General features: G+C 37.2%; 1 protein-coding gene across 1 annotated transcript in view; it reads right to left on the reverse strand.

Annotated features, from left to right (window-relative positions):
• Positions 1 to 2076: 2076 nt before the first annotated feature.
• The window catches only part of roraa (RAR-related orphan receptor A, paralog a), a 216939-nt gene continuing 193958 nt past the window's right edge, over positions 2077 to 25057 (reverse strand). The window contains exons 7-10 of the mRNA XM_028822901.2: positions 21967 to 22074; positions 18844 to 18954; positions 18535 to 18647; positions 2077 to 14037 (exon numbers count right to left, since the gene is read on the reverse strand). Coding sequence (XP_028678734.2) covers positions 13873 to 14037; positions 18535 to 18647; positions 18844 to 18954; positions 21967 to 22074 — 497 coding nt within the window. The 3' untranslated portion in view covers positions 2077 to 13872. The remainder of the gene's footprint in view (positions 14038 to 18534; positions 18648 to 18843; positions 18955 to 21966; positions 22075 to 25057) is intronic.

Genomic DNA, 25057 nt, shown 5'->3' on the forward strand with positions numbered 1-25057 from the left:
TTTTTTGGGTTATGTATATTTGTAACAAATATAATGAAACGCTAGAGAAATAAACTTAAAGAGCTTAAAGGAAGTAAATTAAATAGCATAGTGTTGTGAGGCAGCCCTAGTGATTGTTGTTCCCTTCAGAGGAGCAGTAAGATGCATTAGCAGTAAAGAATCTTCTTTGTCCAGAGGTGGGCTTCAATTGAGCAGGAGTATGTGTAGTTTTGTAACTCTTTTCCAATTGTTGATTTGAAAGTTTAGCTATAAGGTAAGGATAAAGCTTCAGCAATATTATAAACTAATCTGACTAAAAGCATTTTCTTTTTCTCTATTGCATATTAGTAGTGTAAGTTTCTGTTTGAGTTTGTAAAATGCTTGCGACTAAGCCTGCATGTATAACTAAGACGTTCTGAATCATTTGTACCAGCACATTACTATAGAGATGAGATCATATAGCATTTTAACTTTTTATTTTGTTGTCTGTAACAATTTATAAAAAAGAAATCTTATTTAATAAACCTGATATTTACCAACTACATTGTATTTGTATTTTGAGACCTTTAGATACTACTAAGGGACAGGTGTGTTTAAAACACTTTGAATGTGATGCACAAGTTAAGTTGTATCTCACTGAGCCGGCCAAAAACACGTCAGTATACGGCAGGCCGCTACAGACACAGCCAGCTAGTGTTGCCATCTTGTGGAGAGCCATATCATTTTTTATTATTGGGTGGCAACAGCTTGTGGAAAATAGTGTTATAATAAGAGAGTTTGCAGTAATGTTGTCGCAAAAAAAGGTATAAAGCTGCTGATGTTTTGAAACAAGATGAATATTTTGATGATTATGACAATGAGCAACATAGTGAGAACAAATTGGAATGATGTGGAACATGTAGGTTGTGGTACTGATATAGATAGTCCTCCCGAAAGCATTCCTTCATTTTAAGGTGTCCGACTTGTCCCCACTGTCAAGAGAGCAGTACATGGACATTCTGCCAAACACTGATCACAAACTGCACACTTTGTTCTTGTCGTTAAGCTCATATTCCTAAAGTGCAGATTAAATCTGCCTGCCTGACCCAACCTAAAATACAGGCCAGTGATTGTGAGCAACAGCCTGGCTTGACGTGCTTGTGTAAAATGGGCTATAATAGCTTTGGGGGGTTTATTACAAGGCTGTTAGACAGTTCTTGTATGCTTTTGATGGCTGATGAGTAGGTAGTGTCTTAACATGATATGAGGTTGCATGCAAAGGATTTTGGTTTTGTTTAGTGAAGCTCACAAAAGATGAGGCCTCTGCCGTTTGCACAAAAAGAACAAAATTGATGAATACTGTATATAGAATATGCAGAACAACTCCTGCTCCAGGTGTTGGTCTTGTCATGTCTGCACAACTACAACTTTCTGCTGGCATGGAGTACCTGCATGTGTCACCAAACCACTACAGATGAATCAAAATGCACATCTGGTGTTCAACCAGCCAAAGCAGGCACATGTTACTCCACAAGTGACATTACTACATTGGCTTCTTGTAGTGTCACGTATTACGTTTAAATTCTTGATGCTTGCCTACAAAGCACCTACAGTATCTGACTACTTTACATTGTATCAAAGTGTCATATCTTTAGTATATATATATATATATATATATATATATATAACATATATATAAATATATATATATAATACTTATGGAGACACTTGTGAGGTCCTCTGCTCCTTCTTGATCACTCAGATGTGCTGAAGTCTGGTGATGTCACCTCTGTGTGGTACCAAATCTCAGTCCAGACTCTTCATGTGTAGCTCTTAGCTGGTGGATCGAGCTGTCCAACTCTGTTCAAACGTCTCACTCCCTTTTGAAGATTCCCTTCTTCTGCTTTGATAGGTTCTTGTAACTAAGGAAGTCTTGTATTTTGTTCTGTGCTTCACCTGCGGTATTCAGCTGTGTAACCTTGTCTTGTAACACTTATACCCATTGATGTTAACTTGAAAATGTATCTTTTGTAACTTGCTTCGGATACAAGCATCTGCTAAGCAAATAAATGTAGATATCCTTGCTTTTCCAATATATACAGACTCCAGAAAACCAAAGTGAAATCACAAAAAGCAATGACGGTTTTAATGAAGGAGATAGACAATCAAAGTCCCATTACAAGCTGTACTCTTTATTATGGGATAACAGCACATAAAGCACATCTAAAATCGATGTGTTTGATGCACTTTTAATAAAGGTAATATTAAAGGTACAGTTTCTAAGTACAATATAACAACATTCATATTAGAATGAAAAGTATTTAAAAGACAACATTAAATTCTTATTTTCTTTACAGCATTATTTACAAAATGAATCAAAATACTTTTTTTTATTTATTTAGGAATCAGACAAGGAGGAGCAAAACTACTATTGTGGAGAGACTATACTTTTAAGATAATTTAAAACAGATGCTAAAACGTGATCCTCGGGTGTCAGTTTAAGATCATTAGCAAATATTTGTCATACACATGTGGCCTACTTGTCTTGTTCAAAACATACACCCAATACCTGTTGGGTCAATAATCGATAGAAAAATATTGGACAACTCCATACCAATTTATATAAATGAGAACCTACTAAAGAAACACAAACATTAAGTGCATATTTCCAGATTATCATAAAAAATACACTGTTTCCAATAAGATAGCTTTTCCATATTTGATTCCTCCAATGCATTGCTAGAAAATTCTACTTAGTGGCATATGTGACTGTAATCTTTGCACACTTGCTCTTCTGCATTCAGTTTAAATGGTGTTGCATGTGTTTGAGTGTGTGTGTGTGTGTGTGTATGTATATATATATATATATATATATATATGTGCATGTATGTATGTAAGAGGGGAGAGAAATCCTAACTACAGATTGCATTGCTCTGTTTTGGGTTAGCCAACTTCCATCAAAATCTAACTGGCAGATGACTACCATATTTCCAATACTGGACTGCAACATTAAAAAGATTCTTTTTAACGTAAAGTTTTAGGTTTGTGTTGTAAGTTTCCACTGTTGATAGCCAGAAGTATCTGTATCAGTGACTGCTCTGACATTATTCAACGTCGGATACGTTGTTAGGTTTACCATGCATCATAGTTGCACCTTTTGGGTGCCCTCCTTTTCTAAAATAGCGATTTTTGTCTTGCATTCTGAGAGGTATGTGCTTGTAAGTGCATACAATTCCACTGGAACTGCATTTCGACTACAGATTTCTAGGTCTGTTAGCCAGCATAAAAATCAGTATTTTATTTTTTAAATAATGAAGAGATGATGTTGTGCTGGTGTCGGATAATTTTTGGACCAAGATGAAAACACCCTGGATAGTTAGCAGCTGTCTCATTGTTTTACAGTACTATTTCAATGAAAGCTCTTTTAGAATCCAATGTTCCAATGTTTATTCCAAAGCCATCATTTGTCAGAATATGTGACTCTCTCCAGACTGCGTGTGAAGTGAGAATCTTAAAAGTTGGTCTGAATGGTCCCGCCGTTGTCCACATCTGAAGTTTCTTTCTTTCTTTTTCTTTTCGTTTTGTTTTTTAGTTAAGCCTGTGCTTCTTGGCTAATGATTTTAAAGTGAGAAAAAAAGCCATATCCCAAGTCTAGCACTCTGATACAGGTACCTGCTGGGTATTAAATGTCATTGTTGTTATTATTATTAATAGTTTATAGCACTAATTTTAATAATGCATCAATACTCAGTGAAATTAATTGGATGAGAAGGGTGGCCTAGTCTAGGAATCAAGATTTGCTTGTTCACAAAAGTAAGTTACCTAGCACCACACATTAGAATCAACACAAAATATCAGCACACCCTACCTCTATCGAACTAAGTCTAAAAGAGAGTTGAATACTAAAACAGAGATATTGTACAGCATATTGTTGTTGTTGTTTTTCATTTTATAATAAACAGATAAATATTTGCACTGAGTAGGCGTTTATAGCAGAATTTTCTTCTTACCTATACAGACAGAAGTTATAAAGTTACTTCTATACATGTGATCAATAATAACATTAAATATTATGAATTAAAAGCTGAAAGAGAGAGAGAGAGAGAAAAAGGATGTACAGGCGATCACAAGTCCTTAGTTCTCAAAAGAGGAACAGAAAGAGTTGCTTACACAGATGGAAATAAAAATGTGATAAATAAGAGATAATATTTACATGCAAATGTCTAAAATATCTTTTTAACCTACACACAAAAAGTCAACATTTATATTATTGCTTGACATTCGTTTATGGCTAGAAGGTTTGCTTTTTCATTTTTATACTTATGCCTGTTTTGCTTTGGAAAATGAGAGCAGTGTTAAACAGGTGTCATCAGATGCACTACAGAAATAAAATATACACGTCACAAACTCACCACCTGCCACTGGGCTTCTACACACTTCAAAGCCTTGTCTGGGCCTGGCTCTTTAACTACATATACATATAACCGGGCGATCAAATAATCGTGTGGTCGATCAGCCCACAAGTCCATTACCACTAACTTTCACATACGTCTCCTTGAAGGAGCAGACAAACACAGCAAGCACAGACAAAGGAAGCAGCCAGCTACAATGCCTTCCTTAAGAACGTTGGCACTTCAGGACAGCCCACAATCCAACCAGGTAGGACAGATGGTTTTCACCCCGGCATTGTAGGTTGGCTCTTTAACAAAAAAAAAAAAAAGGGGTGAAAAGTACTGTAATAAATGAGGGGATATAAATAATAAATATTTTACATACGTGGTAACTACCGTCATAATAAATAAAAACAAAGTGTGGACATCTTCACAATCAGGATACTGTTAGTACCCAGTCATATTCATTTGTGCTTTTTATATTGTAGGCTGCCCTGAGACTTATATTTAATAACAGAAGAATATAACAATACTTTAATCTCAAATGCTGATTGAAACATTTCAATGCAAATACCGAACAGAAAAAAAAATGGCAATGCTTGGCTGGTTTTTGTATTGCTTGAAACAAACTGAAGAGCAAATTTTCCAAATTGACTCGGTCTTTGGAGTTCCATTTTGAAATGCTGTTATTAGGAAATGTCAGGCTTAGTGACATCTGCTTATGTCTGACATTGTATATAAAATGAACAGACAACATGTAGCATGTGCTCAAAATGACCAAATTAACCGAGGCAGGTTTGTAAATTTGCTCGTTGATTCAGTAACAGACTACTTAGGGTGAATTTAGTAAAAAGGGTTGGAATTCCCATTCTGAGTGATTTACAAACGAGTCAGAAAATAAACTTGAAACTTCGTGTTATTGTGTCACCAAGCATATCGGATCCAATTTTTTTTTTTTTTTACATTTATTCTCAGAATGACAGACTCCGTAGCAGCAGTTAACTAGGCTTTTGTTCTGGCTCTTTTGGCATTGAGGTGAAGCAGATTACCCAAAGGATCAAAGCACACCGCTGTCGAAATGAATTTGATTCAATTCAGGTTGCTGAGCCAAGTGCATCTGGCATGACTGTGTTAAGGCTGCTCATCATATACATACACTGCTCACTCAGGTGACGTCCACACTGCAACATTTTCGTTTAAAAACGGTATTTCTAACTGAAAACAATCTCCATCCACAATTCACATAGTTTACAAAAGTATCTCTGTCCACACTAAAATGACCAAAAACGCATGTGACGTAGACGTTTGCCTACACTGGGCAAACATGCATCGCCAGAAAAACCATTGAAGAGATGGAAATAATCAGACCATGGGATTTATTGCAAAACAGAGGCAACCGGTACGTTATTTGCCTATTGCTCATATAATTTAAATGCATACAGCTAAGCAAACACAATACGCACCACGGAAAGCCACTCTTCTATGCCCGCTTTACTAGAGTATGGTTGTCTTCCGCCAAGACTGACCAATCAGAGAATGAGACGTTTTAATACGCAGGGTCCAGTAAGGGAAGGGTTACGTAACAACAAATCAGAGCAAAAAGTCTCTGTTTTCACTCGTCCACATTGCAACGCTGAGCTGGCTCTTTCACGGCTCTGGGGAGCATTATGGAAAGTATCAGTTTTCAAGTGTGGATGAATTATGAAAATGAAGACTAATATCTGCGTTTTTAAACTAAAACACAGTAGACTGGTTACAGCCTCAGTGAGTAGCTACATGTTGTTCTGTATGCAAAATCAAAAGTAAAAAGAATAATATCTCTGATTCTGCTGGTTTTATCATCACCATTTTTATTCTGTATAGTAAGTCATTCATTAAAGTGCACTAAATTATAATGTACGTGGTTTATATACGCACATTGAGCATGGGAAAGGTGCAACATAAATAAAATATATTATTTTTGAACAAAAAAAAACCTGTGGCTCTGAGGCTAGGGATCTGCACTGGCAATCCCGTAAATGCCCATAGGGACTCTGCTCTGTTGGGCCCTTGAGCAAGGCCCTTAATGTAATGAGTTATTATTATTATAACCTGCAATTGCTAAGCGCTTTGAGTAGTGAGAAAAGCGCTATATAAATGCAAAGCATTATTAGCTGAATTTAAAATCTAGAACTGTACTGAACAGGCCAAGAGAAAGATACATAAATAAATACGCACCACCGTTTTGCCATTGTCACAGTCTCTTATTGTGAACTGCTATGGCTACTTTGGTTTTTGGAAATCTATTGATACTATCAAAAGAAGATGTATTGCTACAGTAATTTATACTATTTAGCTTTTTATGAAAGATTGACCCGCTGTATGAGAGAAACTTTCCTATCCTACAATATGAGCGAAACGTCCTTTAAGGAAAATAGTGAGTTAAAACAGAAGGAGAAAACATACATTGTTCACTCAAAGGAAATGTTCATAAAAACAAATTTCTTTTTTTGTGCTGTAAGATTTCTTTCTATGCGTTCGCTTTCGTATATTTGATCTAGTATAAATACTATGATAAAAGTAAATTCGTGGGTTAACTTGCCACAGACAAGATTACGTGAGTTCAGTAATGGACTTTGAAATGTATAAGCACCAGGCATCTAATAAACTCCGTGCACTTCCCTTAAACATAACACAATGGAATGATCTGAATTAGGATTCTTCTCCCTGAGTAACTCTTTCCTAATTCCAAACAGCGGGTCACCTCTTTGACTGTTCACAGATTGTCTTTCACGGTTATATTGCAAAGAATACTATTCTTCTTCTTCTATAATTTGTTAATGCCAGCTATTTTCAACAAGGTTTGTATTGTACAATTAAAACTAATTAGTTTTCTGTTTACTTATTTAGTTAACCTGAATTATTAAAAAGAGAAAACTGCATTATTGCTAATGAGGAACTTTACCTTATTTTGGTTTCGTATAATTCTTGTAATATTTATGTTCCAAATGTTTTTCATATGTATTGCATGGATTTTCAGTAAATTGCATTTTCTACACAAAATTCACATTTTTGAAATGACTTTTAAAGCCATTCATATACTGTGTCATTTAGTTTAGAAATAACTGATTGTAAAATATAAAACATTTCGAAAGAGAAAAACGCAACGCACAGTAGCCTATATGTGCTCGATTTATCTTTTTCATACCATAGTAAGGAGGGACACAGAAATGTAATTTGCTATTATCACATTCAGATAACCAGTCCTCACTGAGGCTATAACTATGTTTTTATGTAAAAATAGCGTTTTTAAACAAAACTGATCTCTCCGCCCTAGCATTTTCACATTACTTATGAAAGTATCTCTGGTAATGCCACCAGCTATGGGATTTATCGGAAATTTGTAGCAGCTGGTGAATTATTTGCCTTTGGTGCACGTATGCAGCATTCACAATGTACAAAACACGATTTAGATGGGCACAAGTAAGAAACGAAACAAGCGCCGTGGAGAGCAACTCTTCTGGATCTGCTATGCTTAAATTTGGTTTTCTTTCGTGAAAGGTGACCAATCAGGGACTGAGATGTTGTACTGAGTCCGATCCAATTAGGGAACGGTTACGTAATCAGCATGAACAAATCCAAGCACAATTGCGGTCAGCATTTTCAGAAGTCTATGTTGTCGCTCGTCCATATCGCAGTGCCGAGCTGGTGCTTTCAGATGTATGCGGCTCTGGAGAGAATTTTCAAAAGTCTTTGGTTTTAAGAGTTAAAAACACCAGGTTAGTGTGGACAAAATGCAAAAACAGACGAATGTCTGCATTTTTAAATAAAAATGTAGCAGTGTTGACATTGCCTGGAAATTGTGCATTGATTCATTATTCATTACATTTTAAAAAATTTAAGCGGTAAAAAAGTGACTAATATTAAGCTATTGAAATAATATATGGGGGGACTGTGCCTTCAAGAAATTAGGAAAAAATAATTGAAGGTGCAGGAAGTACTGGGTTGTAGGAATGAGATATGCCAAATGTGTCTGTGAGGAGAAACAGAGCAAAGCGTCAAGTGTAAACATTTAACGTTCCAGAAAATAATCAACAGCCTTTACATCCACACTTTATACACACTAGCAACCTGTTTGCCAATTGAAGACATTTGGGCAGGTTTTATCTGATCTAGTCAATGCCAGAATGTGCAAAAAGCCTCTTTTTTAATTAACAGCAGCTACATGTACATGCATACGTTCTGATGACTTCAGTCTGACCCCATTAATCAAGTAAAACAAAAGAGACGGACATCTGTGAGTCTGGCATGAACCAGTAGCTGGCTGCATTTGATGTATCTCAGTGAATGATTGAATTGACATTTCTTAGCAAACACACACAAAATGAGACCCCAAAACATCAAAACCCCCCCACACACAATCTGTAAAAATATCTGATCTTTATATTCCCTGAGGAATTAAAGTACATACGCAAATGCGATATGTACATATATTGCACGATACAGGAATGAAAAACATGTGCAAAAAAGCAACAGTAATACAAGCTTCCTATTTGGACACCCTTATTATTAATATTTTTGTAAAAGTTTAGTTTATCATATAATATATATATATACACACATATATGTATATGTGTGTGTTTGAGTATATATACCCAACAGTTGGATTATGTATATACACATATATATATAAAACACCCATATACATACACACAAATATTTATATATATATGTATACATATATATGTATATATTATTAAAACTCTTGCTTTTGGAATGTCACAATACAATATTGCCTACCTTACTATGACAGACAAGTTAACAAACATTTACCATGGCACATTCAGGTACAAATGAACAGATTTATCAAGACATAGACATACACTGCTAAAAAACAAAACCAGAACAAATCAAAAGTAAACTCTTATAAAATAGTTTTTTTTTCATTGTCTTGCATTTTTTTATTTACTTATTTATTTTAGTGTAAAACAAAGAAAAACACTATTTTTATTATTGCAGGAATTGTATAAGTGCCTCCTATCTTCTCTTTGAGGGTAAAAAAATAGAAGCTTTTCTACCAGACAAGGCTTTTAATATAATATTCTTTTCCTATTTCTTCTGCCTGTTGACTGGTGGATTTTCCTAACTGACCAACACCTAATGGGAAAAAAGCAGCCACGCGTGCACACATACATACAAGGAGTGGAGTATAAAACTGCAAACCAAGCCTCATAGAGAAACTGAAAACTCTAAAAGGAGCACTGCTGCTGATTATAAGTTGCTTTTTCCAGTTATTCCTGTAACTCTGTTACTACATAACTAGCTGCAGATTTACACATTTGTCTGCTGAAAATATGTCCTCCTAAATGATTAAGGCTGCTGTTTTCTTTTAAACCATTAGATGGCAGACTTGCTAGCACACCTTACTGCAGAGTTTTATTCACCTCACCACCTAATGGAATAAAATGGAACTGCAACAGCTGAGCTTCTCTATAAATGGCAACCAAAATGCATTATGGGACATTACATGTTTTTTTTTCTTCAGCTTTTGTTCCCCTAAATACATTCTAAATTGTTTTTGCTTGAAATCTCCCCTTCCTTTTTACTGTAAATAAACTCACAATACTGATTGTTGAAAAGAATTCTGTCAGCATTTCAACTATCATGTGAATATCCTTTCTTTCCTGTTATTCTAATCCAGGGGAATGTTTAAAGCTCTTAGATATGCAGTGGAGCTGCATAGAAGATTTCGACCAAAAGTAAAACAAATAAACAGGAAATGGAAGATGAGGCTCGTATTGCAAAGCTGGGTCACATTCAGAATTTTGTTAAACATTCGAAAACGTGACTCTGGAAGGAAGCTGGTCGTGACGGGCCTAGAGCTGTTCAGGCTGCTCAGACCTCAACTCAATCCCAGCACATCCAACAACTACTCAGGACAGTAGTCTTTTTTTTTTTCTGTTTGTGGCGGTGGGCCATATAGGCATTAGTTTGGATAGGTGTGGATAGAGAATGAGCTGAGACTAAGGGTGAGGCCACAAAGGTCTAACATGAATGCGTTTCTGATAAATCACTATTTCCTCTTATGTTCAGCCTATTTAACATGGCTCATTCTAGGCAAACGGTAATAATGAGAATCTTAACTAATAACAGCATGGAACAGTAATAGCGGTGTCCAGCTCCTATCCTGGAGGGCTGCCGTGGCTGTAGGTTTTCATTCTCACTACTTTCTTAATTAGTGACCAGTTTTTGCTGCTCATTAACTAATTTTGCCTTAATTCTAATTGACTTGCTATTTAAGGCAAACAAAAATTACATAGAGAGTGAGCCAACGCCTGGCCAGCTATCCTCTACCCATCACACCGCATCTCTAAATAAACAAAGGTGAAGGTCTCAGTAACGTTGGGCCCACAAAACATTTTGACGGTGCTCACAGCAAAGGGAAAATTGACAGTTTTGGAAATGTCTGCTGTGGCAGAATGGAATTAAATAAATTAATTAACAAGAAATGACTTTTAATTAAGGAACTGGGTAGAGTGAAATTGGTTAGAGTTTGTGGGCCCGACTTAGATGGTCATCTGTTGACTCGCATCCAATCTCATTATTTTGTGTCTGCCACTTAAAGGAAATAAACTGGACATTCAGAAGATTGAGTCTTAAAAAACAAGACCTCAATTAACAGCACAATCTGGTCACTGATTAAGAAAATGGCAAAAAGGAAAACCTGCTGCCACTGTGGCCCTCCAAGAATGGAGCAGGACACCCTTAATAGATGGCAGAAAAGAAGAGTAAACCTCGAGGAACCTATAGATTTGATCTAATAAAGGCTAGATTCATGGCTATATAATATTTTCCCATTTCTCCTGCCTTTGTTCTTGTCATGCCATTGTGGAGAACTTTGGTCCATTTTGCAAAATTCTTTATCTGATAAAGATCAGCAAAAGAAGCTAGAATGGAAAGGAAGGAGGAGCAGTTCAAATGACTCACGGAGATAAAGCCCTGTTCATTCATTTGAAATCGATTTGGAGCATTTCATGACTGAAGGTAGGCAGGATCTGGCTGTAGGACCACCAACATTGCAGTTCAGTGCTGGGGGGTAAGTTTGCATATTTTAGAGCTGTGAAAGTTCAATTTGACGACAAAAAGTCAAACATTCTTATTTTTAATGTGATGCTTGTTTTCTTTTCCTTTGTGTTCTTGGATGTAGTGCACTCTGGATGGAAAAGGTATGATCATAAGTACACTTTGGGAATGCTTACTCTTAGGGCCCTTCACCAGGATGTATTTTAAAAAGTCTAGCGCAATCCTAACATTAATTTTCCGCCTGCACCAGCTCCCATTCATCAACCACTCCCGGACCAGTGTAAGCAGGGCCCAACCTGCCATAGCACTGACCTACTAACTTGCATGCACACGGTACTGAAAATAAACACTTTGACAGCAAAGATGTGCTTTTTCACGTCAAAACAACAAACTGCTTCATTGTTTCTCTTGCTTATTGCTGTTTTTGCAGTTTTCATCTGAGTTGAAGAAAGCGTGATCTAACGACGAAACACTTGAAAGCGTGGCAACCAAATACTGAAGCGGAATACAGAATACTGCTACATCAAACACATGGAGCCTTCAAAACTCTGTGCGCTGACAACAGATCTGAAAGGTTATCTACATTTGAAGATGGAATTGGTTGCTCAGAGATTTTACCTTTTTCATCCCCCTTTACTGTTTTCCTTGTTACAGTAAACAAACACATCAGAACTTTGGACAGCAGCAAAAGTTTGTCAAAGCCGCCTCCTTAGATCGCCGTGCCCGCTTCAGGTAAGCATTTGTAGCCCCTATAATAGAAATGAGTGCGCAGACACAATACATTGACAGCTGTAAGCAGCAGTGTGCAAGTTCTTTGAGGTGTTCTGGCTGCAAACATCTGTTACTTTACAGAGCAGCGTAATTATTATTATTATTGTTGTTGTTCTTCTTCTTATTATTATTGGTATTACAGCAGCCCCTAAGGATAAATAAGTTTTTTTTTCTTTCTTTTCTCTTAATTTGCAAAAGCTAACATACATTTAATCCTCCTCATCACAATATTATCACAATCACTAGATCCCGGGTCGATCAAACATCACAAACCAAACGATCAGCAGCATCTTTTGAGACTCCCTCCTCAACTTTTATAGTTAAACTTGTATTTCTTGTACACATGCAACACATCACTAGGTAATACACAAGTCTTAAATTAAAGAAAGGTGCAAATTAAAAGTGCCTTATCAATTCAACAATAAAGAATGTGCTAACTACGTATATCATACATGTTATTTAAAATAGAATATAAACATTTATTTTCCTGTATAGTAAGTATTTATGATCATATACCCTGTAACAGTTTTTGTTTTCAACTGATGAAATGGACCCTATTTCTATTTGTACCTTACTAGGACACTTCCCCAGCGAAGAACAGAGCCAAATGGCTTTATCTAATTTCATTAAGCAACCACAGAGGACAGCGCAATTTACAGCTAAAGCCTTTGAAGGTTTTCACTCTGGAATGCACCAGAATTCTACAGTTCACTGTATAGATTGTCCTTAGAAAAGGTGCGTGTTACCTCACGATTGCCTCTGGGCTGCCTCAGCGTAATTGAAGGTAATGTATTTATTATTTTTGTTTTCATTCTGCATCGCTGTTGGTTCACTGCATTTGGAATAGGAGTATTCTGAACTTGCTCTGGGTATGCATACAGTTTCCACACTGTGAGGGCGCCTCTGGAGCACAGACAAATCTCTAAATCCATTACATAGGTTGATGTCGATCTTTTAGCCTTTTAAAATTGAGAAAATGTGGCAGTAGATTCTGCCCGGATTACCCCGTGTTTACTGATTGCGCCCATTTTGGGCATGGATGGAGAGGAAGTTTCTTGGCCAAGAGAAACTATGACCCTGAGGTTTTGCTTGAGCAGAGCTAAGGCAGTGGGCCATAGATGCAAAGTCCTTTCTTATATATAAAGCCGTCTGTATTTTAACTCCATGGTATGTGCTGCATATAAAGGAGGTACAGATGTCCCCTGCTTCACTTGTGGCAGTGTGAATACCAGTAATAAAAACTGTCTTGACTACAGAGCCCTATGTCCATATATTGTCCCATCCAACTACACCAGTTTGACTTGACCCATCAAAGAAAGAGTCTTTCCAATGCCATATTGTTTAAGTAACTTAATCCAGACCATACTGAGAGGGGAAACTGTCAAATCATAAGAGCCAGGAAAAGGAACAAATCCATATCTTCAGTAACGGAAAACCATATGCATAAGAAAGACAAGTTCAACATTAAATATCACATTGTAAATATTAGTTTGATCTTCCCCCTTTACGCCAAGTGCCAGATTCCCACCCATGCCCAACAAAAACAAAACAAGACACAAACGTAAAGAATCCCCAAATGTGCAGCGTGTCGGCTCTCCTGGCTTGTGCAGGGCACCGTAAAGTGTCTCAGATTCATTCATCTCTGGGTACTTCAAACATTCCAGGCAGTGTTCATGTGAGAGAGAGGCCGTTACCCATCAACTGGCATAGGCTGCTCGAACTCGGAACCAAACAATTCTTTGTACAAAGGAGGGAAGTGAGCACGCACAATGTCTGGATATATTGCTTTAAATGCTGAGAGCTTCTCTGTATGCCTGCTGCACAACGCTCGCAGTGTCGAGACCTTGCATATCAACTGGAAAGGGGAGAGAAAGGAAGCAGCGTAAGATTACATCCTCATCAGTAGTGCACTGCTGCAAAAGACATTTTCTTAAATGAAAAAAATGTAATTTTTAGTTAATGCACAATTAACTATTAACAGAAAGATTATACTGGGCCACCAGCATTGGAAATATATTTATTTTCTTCATTTAATTGCCTAATATTTATCAAAATCTGTTAATAAAGTTTACAATTTCTTTTAAACTGCAAAATTAAAAAAAAAAATTAAGGGTGCTAATTGTTACCTTTTATCTTTTACTGTTTTATATCTGTAAATCTGTGTAACCACTCTTAGCATGTCTTCAGTGAAGAGTGCGATACAAGAAGGAACTGAACTGAATTAAATCATTTTAGTGAAACTGAATAGTATGTGCATCAAGGAATCGCTGAAATAAATTAGCATGGAAAGTAAACTTCAAATATAAACATTATATAAAAATGCTCATTTCAACTCCTCAAAAGTGGGTGCTTAAAAAATGCCAAGCATACAGTGCAGACCAGCAGTCCGTAGAGGGAAAATATTAATTTAGATTAATGTTCCTGCCTTCTGAACTGAAATAAAAGTTAAAGATTACACTGCGAGTCTGTAATTGTAAACATGTTCTCCTTTTTAATTTTAATTTTTTTGGGTTAAGGATTCCTATGTGAATGTAATTACTTTCTGGTTATGAGATTAAAGGCGCCATCTGCTGGCTGTTCCCTGATATATAATTTCATGCGCCACCTTGTGGTCATGTCTGTTTTTACAATTGGAAAAACATTGTTAAAGGAATACTAAACCATAAAAGGTTTATTTTTTATGCATTACTAACCCCATGTGTTTTGTAGGGATGGCCAAGAAATATTTTGTTCTTATGTTTTAATGGAAAATAAAGATAAAAAAAGTTTGATATAGTTGGTCTGTGGTGACCAACGGCACAACGGCAAACATTCATGAAGAAGAAAACTCTTGTGTTGCATACTTCACATCAGTTTTCGAGTCATGTGCTCTGAACATGCAAAGCACGTGTATTTTTTTTTTTGATAAAATATTTGGTAAATAGATATTTCCGCAAAAATCAGTGCACATCATAAACAGTACTAGGGTGTTGTACCGTGTTAGCCATTATGAATGTAGTGAGAAGTCAAGCAAAATGACCCCTTTTATTGGCTAACTAAAAAGATTACAATATGCAGGCTTTCCAGGCAACTCAGGCCCCTTCATTTTGCATGACAACTCACTTGTCTGAAGAAGGGGCCTGAGTTGCCTGGAAAGCCTGCATATTGTAATCTTTTTAGTTAGCCAATAAAAGGGGTCATTTTGCTTGACTTCTCACCACATCATAAACAGGAAATGCTTTTCCATAATTGTGTGCTTTAAAATTGAAGGTCTGCCTCTCCACATTATTCTTTGGTTAAAACTGGTGAAGAGTCCGGTGTTTAATTCAAAAACTCACAATTCTGTGAATGAGCTTCCTGTTAATGATGTGCACAGATTTCTCCAGAAGTATCTATTTACCAAATATTTTAGCAAAAAATGTTTGTGTTTTGCACCTTCTGAGCATATGACTTGATAACTTACTTTGAAGTATTGTGACGATGCGGGTTCTGCTCCATGCTCCCATCCAGCTTCTGGGAGCTCTCGAACCTGACACCGTCGGTAATGTCACTGATGAGCTGGACAGTGAGGCACACCAAAGCACGGGGATGGTGCAAAAAGTGCAAAGTGCTTTTATTAAAAAACAGCAAAATCAAAACAGTGTTCAAATAAATAAGTGCAGTGTCTCTTATATCTTCAAATAAATAATCCAATAAAAACAGGTGAAAGGGTGGAGGTTAAAAACACACTACAAAAAAATCCTTTAAAACCTGTGGTTAAAATAACGGCTGGAAGTAGTCTCTTTAAAACTAAAGCCAGGTGTGTTCTTCTACTGGCGGCTCCCCTGCTTCTCCCATCAAGCCCCGCTACTTGGGAATCGCCCTACGAACAAATGCAGCTCCCTTCGATACTGGTCCGGTAGCCTTCCGAACCCTGGCTACGTCGGGCTCCAGCCGGACCGAGACTTGGGTTCGTTCCCCAGCGGCCAGGGCGCTCACCACGCCCAAAGCCTCCTCGACTCTGCATTCTTCAATGGCGACAAGCCAACCTTCTTCTGGTCACTCCTGCTCCAAATAAGTGCTTAGCAGGAGCGACCACTACTATGCTGGCCAAACACCTCACTCGCATTAAACCGCTGCATTAAACTCTCATGAGCCTGCTCTCGTTCTCGCTCTCCTGCACCGGCTTTCTCCTTCCTGCTTCCTTCTCCATTAACCTCCCATTCTTTTTCTCTCTTTTCTCACTTTTCTTCTCCTCTTTTTTTCTCTCTTCCCTCTCATCCGCCTCGCGCTTCTATTATATGATCTGGGGACATGGATCAGGTGTGGCAATCAGCAGCTCCCGGCAACAATTACGGATGCAGATGACTTCTCACCTGTGCACTCAAGCGAGGATCGTCCGCATCACGAATCACCCAGGAACCGCTTTGGCTACACTACCACACCCCCTCTCTAAGCCGTGGGTGCGGCGACTATTTATTTAAAAAGTGGCCTTTTTGACTTGAACTGTGGACCCGCTACACCACAAGTATGTGACCCGAGTAACATGAGATTTTGTTTTTCTTCATGGATGTCTTTCATATCATTTGCCATTGTAGAGCACTGGTCACCACTGGCTTTTGTTATATCTCAAACTTTTTATCTCTCTTCTGGGTGACAGCATGAGATTAAAAGTTTTTCTCTGTCACCACTGCAAAACACATAGGTAAATAATAATAGATACACTCTATATATGTATATATGTCATTTTTGGATGTAGTTTTTATCTATCTATCCATTTGCTTGACTTGCTCATCTAGAGCATGGTCTTAGGGCACCTAGGGCCTATCCCAGCAATCACCGGGCACAAGGCAGGAACAACACCTGGACAGGGCGAAACTGTTAACAGTAAAATATAACTTTACTTTGCTGAAATCAAACATTTTCACTCCCTGTCATTTTTGAAGAACAAAAATATAATCAGTTAAACTCTAAAGTGAAGCACTGCTTCTTTTCATTAGGAATTTGTTTAAAGCAATACTCCACCCAAAAATGATATTTTAGTTATATGTTACTTACGCTGTGTGGTTTGCAGTGATGGCTGATAAAATTTTTTTTAATCCTATGTGAACTTTCTGATAAAATGGTCATCTATGGCACCTAAAATCTGGAATAGCTTGCCAATAGGAATTTGCTAGGCTGATGCAGTGGAGCACTTTAAAACACTGCTGAAAACACATTACTTTAACATGGCTTTCTCATAGCTTCATAGCTTTTATAGTGATTTTCTCATAGCTTCACGCTGATGCTCTGTATATTCAATTAATTATCATGATCATTTATGGTGGCTCCAAAATCTGTACTTAACCCCCACTTTCTCTTCTGTTCTTTTTCCGGTTTTCTGTGGTGGGGATCTGCGCCACCACCACCTGATCAAAGCACCGTGATGTCCTTACATTGATGGATTAAAGGCCAGAAGTCCATATGACCATCATCATCAAGTCCTTCCATGTGAACCCTGAATACAATGAGGACTGATTGAGGTCATTTATGTCAGGTAGAATGCCTAGATGGGGCTGGGTGGTCTCGTGGCCTTGGAACCCCTGCAGATTTTATTTTTTTCTCCAGCCGTTAGGAGTTTTTTTCATTTTTTCTGTCCTCCCTGGCCATCGGACCATACTTTTATTCTATGTTAACTAGTGTTCCCTAATTTTAATTCTTATTTATTTTGTCTTTTTTCTCTTTCTTCATCATTTAAAGAACTTTGAGCTACATTGTTTGTATGCAAATGTGCTATAGAAATAAATGTTGTTATTGTTGTTATAGTATGTATGTTACTTGTACTGCATAATCTATAAGTCAAGTTTTATGGTCATGATGGGCAAAACACTTGCATTTTAGCAAATTGTTTATTTAACAATATTTTAGAAAAAAATGACTGTTTTGCCTGTGGCGAGTATGCAACTGGATGACTTGATGTGTGGATTATGTGACACGAGTAACGTGAGACTTTTTCATGAATGTTTTTGTATTCTTTGCTGTGGTTCAGCATTGGTTCTATCAGAGAAAGTCTGTTATTGCCGCTATAAATGATTAAAAAGTTTCCTCATCCATTTCTACAAACAACAATGGGTAAGTAATGTATAGAAAAAAAAATTCAGGTGAAGTATTCCTTTAAGTCTTATGGGACATACAAGTAGATGGTCATTCACACATAAAATGTGAGTTGGAATCCTCACAGTTTTTGTTCTTGATTAGTTTTGGTGTGCGTCTTTACTGAGGTTTATACTGTCACAGTGAAATTTTAGGATGGACTGATATAATTGCCTAACAATGCTTTGAGCTAAGCTATAAAATCTATAAGCACTGTGCACATTGTTAATTCCAGTAAGCAGCTGAGTAGGAGGTCAATTACCTTTGTTAATATCTCATCCTCTCTATGATTTTTTTGAAGAACATGCTGAAGTGCCAGCTGTATCTTCTGCTGAAGTTTTTCCACTTTTACTTTTTCTTGAAGCCAGGACCGATCTAACATTATTGTTGGACAGAAAGAGGAAACCATATCAATCTTTGCCTTTGATATTATTTAAAATAATTACAAGTATTTCCAAAACATACACAATACACTTCTGTAACAGTATTATCACTGTAGCCTTGAACACACTCTATTTTTAAGTACTTCGGTAGGAGCTGTAATTGTTTTAAATGTTGTGAGCCACCTTACCTGCAGACATTAAGACAAATGCAGAAAATAATGCAATCTCATCTTCACATAGATGTAATGAACACAAGTTTTTTCCAAACTCAAAGACTGAGCTGATCAAGTCGTCACAACCTGAAAGGAGAAGAAATAGTTTGAACGTCCACCCATTCATTCACCTAACCCCTAATCTGCCCAGGGCAGCTGGAGCCTATCTGAGCAGACATTGGACACAAGGCAGGAACAACATCTGCACAGGTACAGGCCCCTCACAGATGTCTGAATATGAATATCATCATCATCATCATTATTATGTATACTGTATACTAAATAATATTATATACTAAATAGTATACTAAATAATATTTCACATCTTTACTATTTGTGTAGTTGCTTTAAGTATTCATACTACAAAGTTTCCAGTGGGCCTTTAAATATGTTTTAAATCCCAGTTTAGTAAATACAATTTCACATTTTTAGCTGAATCCAAAGTATTTTTGTCAACACCCCAGCACTCTGTTTCAGAGCGTCGCAAACTATACTGGAGTTTTTCCACAAGGTGTCATAAACTGGACGCATAACTGAATCTCAGGAAAGCTAATTTTCATTTTCTAAAAGTAAGGTTCTTTGTTAAAATTAAGATTGTAGTCAATGAGTTTAGTTTTTTTGTTATCCTGCTAGATTAGGACAAATGCGTTCCGTGTGAAACTGAACTAACATTTAGAGCTATCTCAAAATCCATTTTAAGAGATGTTAAAATGAATTACAGATATATGAAACTATTGTCTCTTTCAAAATATTTTAAATGCATTTTAAGATATCTCGAACAGATTTCAGAATATGTTGTAGTGATAATCTCTTCATTTTAAGATACTTCAAACAAATCTCATGATATCTGAAATGGAATTCAAGATACCTTGCTCCCAAGCAGTTTGAGATCTCTTCAAATGAGTCTTTAGAAATGCAGTTCAGGATCTCGCAGAATTACTGCAAAACTGCCAATGTGTTCAATGACACTTCTTGACTATTTTAGGATCTTTTATAATGAATTTGAGATATCTCAAAATAAGCATTAAGTTATTTTGGGATATCTTGAAATGCATCCTAGAAATCTAAAAATGAGCTGGAAGCTGTTTTAAGATATCGGGAAATGTGTCTGAGGTGTCTGAAAATGCATTTCAGATACATCTGAATGATTTGGAAGCTATTTAAGATATCTGGAATGTAATCAAGATGCTTTAAAATGTGTTTCAGATGTCTGAAATGTGAGTCAACATAAAGACATCTAAAAATGTATTTCAAGATGATTCACATTTTACATCAAGATATCTCAAATAGATTTTAGGATATCTTTAAAAAAATGTGAACTTATTTCAAGATATCTGAATAGCATTTTCAGATATCTACAGTATAATTTAAGATATCCCAAATACTTAGCTCAACATAGCTTCCGATGCCTATGCTGCATTTTAAGATATCTCAAAATCACCTTTTGCTCATTTTAAAATATCTCTGATTTCACAAAATCTTGGCTGTTGTTCAGGAAGCGGACACCACTTCGCCAAAAGTGGACGCCACTTGTTTTTAAGATTAGGCACCCTTACACTATTTTAAGATTAGGCACCTACTCTAAAACTTTTAAGATTAGGGACCCTGGCGTACCTGGCCTTACCCCCACGAACCTTAAGTTCAGGGTTTGTAGTGGGTTGGTAGGTCAGGATAAAACAAACAACAAGAAGGAGATGGCGTCCGCGTTCTGAACGAGACCCAAAATCTTAAAATAGAATAAGGAACAGGACATTGTTCAGGAATCAATTTCAATATGTCTTGCAATACATTACACATATCTTAAAATGCTTGGAAGTAATATTGAGATATCTCAATGTATTTGAGAAACACTGAAATGGACTCACAGTTATTTTGAGATGTCTGAAAATGTATTTGAGATATCTTGAAGAGCATCTCACAATGTATTGAAGATATCTTAAAATGTAAAGGAACATATCTTCAGATATCTGGAAATGAGATTCATTTATCCTTAAAACTGAACTGCACTGTAAGATATGTAAAGTTCATTTTGAGATACCTCTAACTGTTAATTCATATTACCATAGTTTTGAGATTTTTTTACAGACGTTTTGAGGTAGGTAGTTCTATTCACTAATTATGGCCCCCTAAGCATTGTGATGTGTTCGATGTTTTTAACATACTGTAGTTCAAAAAGCACTTAATGATCAATGCAATACTGTGATCTGTGACCCTGACACACTGACGTTTAGAGTGCATTCAGAATAATAAGCCATGGATAAGACTTGCTAAAAGTCAATAGACATTTTCTGGCAGCTGTGACAACATGAAGTGTGTAAAAAGTTAGTGACTGGAATGGGTGTACGGTTCCAGTTTTGAGAGTAGAATGTTGAAGCGCGTAAAGTAGAATGTGCTATATTGATAAAACAGAGCCTAATCCATAAATAGTATTGTTAAAGGGAAAGTGTGGGTATAAAGCTGAGCCAAACTTGAAAACAGACACACTGAACACATCCCATAAACACCTTTGACTCCACTGAAGATGGACAAGCAATCCTCTGAGACCCAAATAAAGAACTCGTAATACCAGCCGAAGAGAAGCCTTTCAACTATTCAACTGTCTTAATTATACACTGTATTATATAGTGTAATAGCTGCATTTTAAAGCAGGCTATTGATATTTATTTTTTATTTTTATATTCTGGAGAGAATTCAGACCAGGATTGTTTTCTCAGAAACATCTCACTTTTCATATTAATGGAGGAATACATAAAATTCAGTGTTCATAAATGTTTTCTTTGCTATATTAAAGCATTCTACAAAACAATGTTTACTCTGAATGTACTGCAATCTAAATTGATTAATGGTGTTTTTTCACAATGTGCATTATCAAGACGACTAACCAATTTTAATGCAGTGAAATATGAAGTATAATTAATTAAGTTTTAATGCTGACTGCACAAGATAATAAATAGGTGAAAAATCATATTACTATCAACATTCAGCATATCTTGCTGCAGAGACAAAGCAGCTAATGTGTACAGCTTTTGTGGAATGCAAATACATTAAAGCAATAATCAAAATAAAATACCTAGCAGTTGGTTTAGCATAAATACTCACCTAATGTTTTAAATACTTCTGGTCCAGCGTACTTCCCATCGAAATAGACAGTGTTGTTCTGAGAGTCAAAGGCACGACACATTCTAACAAACACGACCTCCAAAGAACCTGAAACACATAAGAGGTAAAGCGTGTTTCATTAAGCAAGTCTGTGGTGCTCATTACTGAATCATTTCTGACTATACTGGTTAGTCTCTCCTCCTCTAATTTTTATAGCATTTTTTTTTGTATGTTTGGTAAAAGTAAAATTACTGTAAACAAATTTAGAGAAGTACACTAATATTAAATGATTATGTACACTAATGTAAAATGAACCATTAAATGATGCTGCTTTGCCACTAACACCACAAACCACTAGGAGCCAGAAACGGCAAATAAAAGAACACCGATGGCCAAGCTGGCAGTGTTGTTATCCTAGAGGGGCACAGTAGGTACAGCTTTCACTTCTGTCATTTTATAAATAATTAACCAGTAATTGCTGCTAACTAAACAAATGTCTTCTGTCTTAATTTTAAGTGAATTGTTTTATATGATCCAAAGACTGTTATCATTTCTACTAAGAGCCAAACAGTATCTTCAGCCAATAGATGACCACCTCAAGGATCTTGGATTTACAGTAGTTCTACATTTTATTGTTAGACAACATGGCATCATAGTGCGGTTTAATTTGGCATTTTGACACTAATCAACAGAAAAAGACTCTTTAATGTCCAAGGAAAAATTGATCTCTTCAAAGTGGTCTAAATTAACTACAGATGTAGAACACCAAATAATTGATCATATACCCTGTATACTCGAGGATAAGTTCTCCTGCGGACAAGTCGGCACTTGATTTTACCGCACAATTTCTGGTATTTTATAATGTTGGTTGGAAAACTCACGCTATTGGTCCAAGAGATTATGATATGCTAATGGCCACCTGAGAGAGTAACCACGGAGCACACTGCCTTTTGTTTCTATGTGGGCGCGGTAATGCGTTGTATCAGCGTATGCTCCTTAACGTCTCTCTCTCTGTTGTGCCTACGTGACCACACGGTAATACCCATAACTATTCCGAAGCAACGTTTGCACTGATTTGTGTTTTTGTATCTCACACCCTCATATACCTTTATTGTAAGAGCATCCCTTATCTATGATGGAGTGTTCAATCAGAAGAAAATATGAAGTTGGTTTAAAATTAAACGATGTTGAAGTGGCGAAAGAAATTAGTAACTGCACTGCTGCAACAAAATTTGATGCATCTGAGACACTGGTGTGGTGAAGATGGGGAAAAAAAAAAATTAAGTGTCGCATTTTTGAGCAGGCATATAAGTCGGGTCTGATTTTATGATTGATTTTTCGGGTTTCAAGACCCAACTTATACGTGAGTATATATGGTAAGTATTCATCCCCTTCAAGTCAGTATTTAGTGCATGCAGTTTGGTAGCCAGGACAGCCAAGAGTCTGTCTGCACAGATCTCTAGCAGCTTTGCAAATCTGGACACTGCTATATCCTCCAGTCTTCTTTGTAAAATGTCCCAAGCTCTTTCCTGTTGCATGGGGATCGTAACGGAAAAGCCTTTTTTGAGTCCAGCCACAAATTCTCAATTAGTTTGAGATCTGAACTCTGACTCAAGTCACTACAAAACATTAACATCGTTGTTTTGGAGGGGTATTGGTCGTAACGTTTTATTTATCATGAGGATGTTCTTCTTAAGTTTGCATATGCCCAGCATATGTTTAAGAAGAACATCCTCATAATAAATAAAACGTTATGACCAATACCCCTCCCAACCTCACCTCATTACCTGCCCCTCTGCCTTATTTTCCTATATATTGCCTTTGATTCTTGTATGTCTAAGCATTACCCTCTGATGACGGCTCCTGGCAGGAGCTGAAAGCTCAGGAATAAAGAGTACTTTATGATACGTGATTCATTTTCTCCCTTTGTGGATCTCCAGCTACAAATGTGCAAACCATAGCACATACCTTCACTTCCATATATAGTGGAACCTCGGTTCACGACCATAATTCGTTCCAAAACTCTGGTCGTAAACCGATTTGGTCGTGAACCGAAGCAATTTCCCCCATAATACAATTAATCCGTTCCAGACCATACGAACTGTATGTAAATATATATATTTTTTTGAGTTTTTAAGCACAAATATAGTTAATTAAACCACAGAATGCACTGTGTAATAGTATATAAATGTAAAAACATTGAATAACACTGAGAAAACCTTGAACAACACAGAAAGCTAACACTGCAATAGTTCACGCTATAGCGCTACCAACCGCTGGCTATAAACACTTCTTTTTTGAAAAAATTCGTAATTTAATAAACCACCAAGAAAAGTAACATTGCAACAATGCACACTACGAACCGATTGCTGTAAACAGAAGTGAAAACAAAATCAAGCCCAGTGCATTCTTTAACTGCCTTCCTACCTTATGCGTCCAGCCCCTTCTCTCTCGTGCTGCCTGTGTGTGTACGTCTGTCTCTCTCTCACGCTGCCTGTGTGTGTGCTCTCTCTCTGGCGCTGCCTGCCTGTGTGTGTGTGTGTGTGTGTGTGTGTGTGGTGTGTCGTGCGCTCTCTCTCTTGCTCGCTGCGCAGGAAATGCACAGGGAGAGACTGAACATATACAAACCGAAAGGGAAACTGGCTTGTTCGTATACCGAGTGTGTGGTCATGAACCGAGGCAAAAGTTTGGCGAACTTTTTGGTCGTAAACCAATTTGTATGTGTACCGAGACGTTCGTGAAACGAGGTTCCACTGTGTATATATATAAATATATAAATATATATATATAATATATAGCCCCCTGCTCACTTCACCAATATATATAAATATAGAAGGACCCGGGGAGGGGCATTGATGAGGCAATACCTCCCCTGGGACACTAGAGGGCAGCCCTCCTGGGTGGCTGTGGCACCACGGATTCCCATAGGGCATGTCGGGAACTAGACTTTGATGAAGTTCTGTGGGGGCCGCCAGGGGCAGCTGCAGAGCCCTGTAGAGCAGGGTCCCCAACCACCGGTCCGCGACCCACTACCGGGCCGCAGCCGTCTGACAGCCGGGCCGCGAGAGAATTGCCGGCAACGGAGACTCAC

The sequence above is a fragment of the Erpetoichthys calabaricus genome, chromosome 17, assembly GCF_900747795.2.
Source record: "Erpetoichthys calabaricus chromosome 17, fErpCal1.3, whole genome shotgun sequence".
In the NCBI taxonomy this organism is placed as follows: domain Eukaryota; kingdom Metazoa; phylum Chordata; class Cladistia; order Polypteriformes; family Polypteridae; genus Erpetoichthys; species Erpetoichthys calabaricus.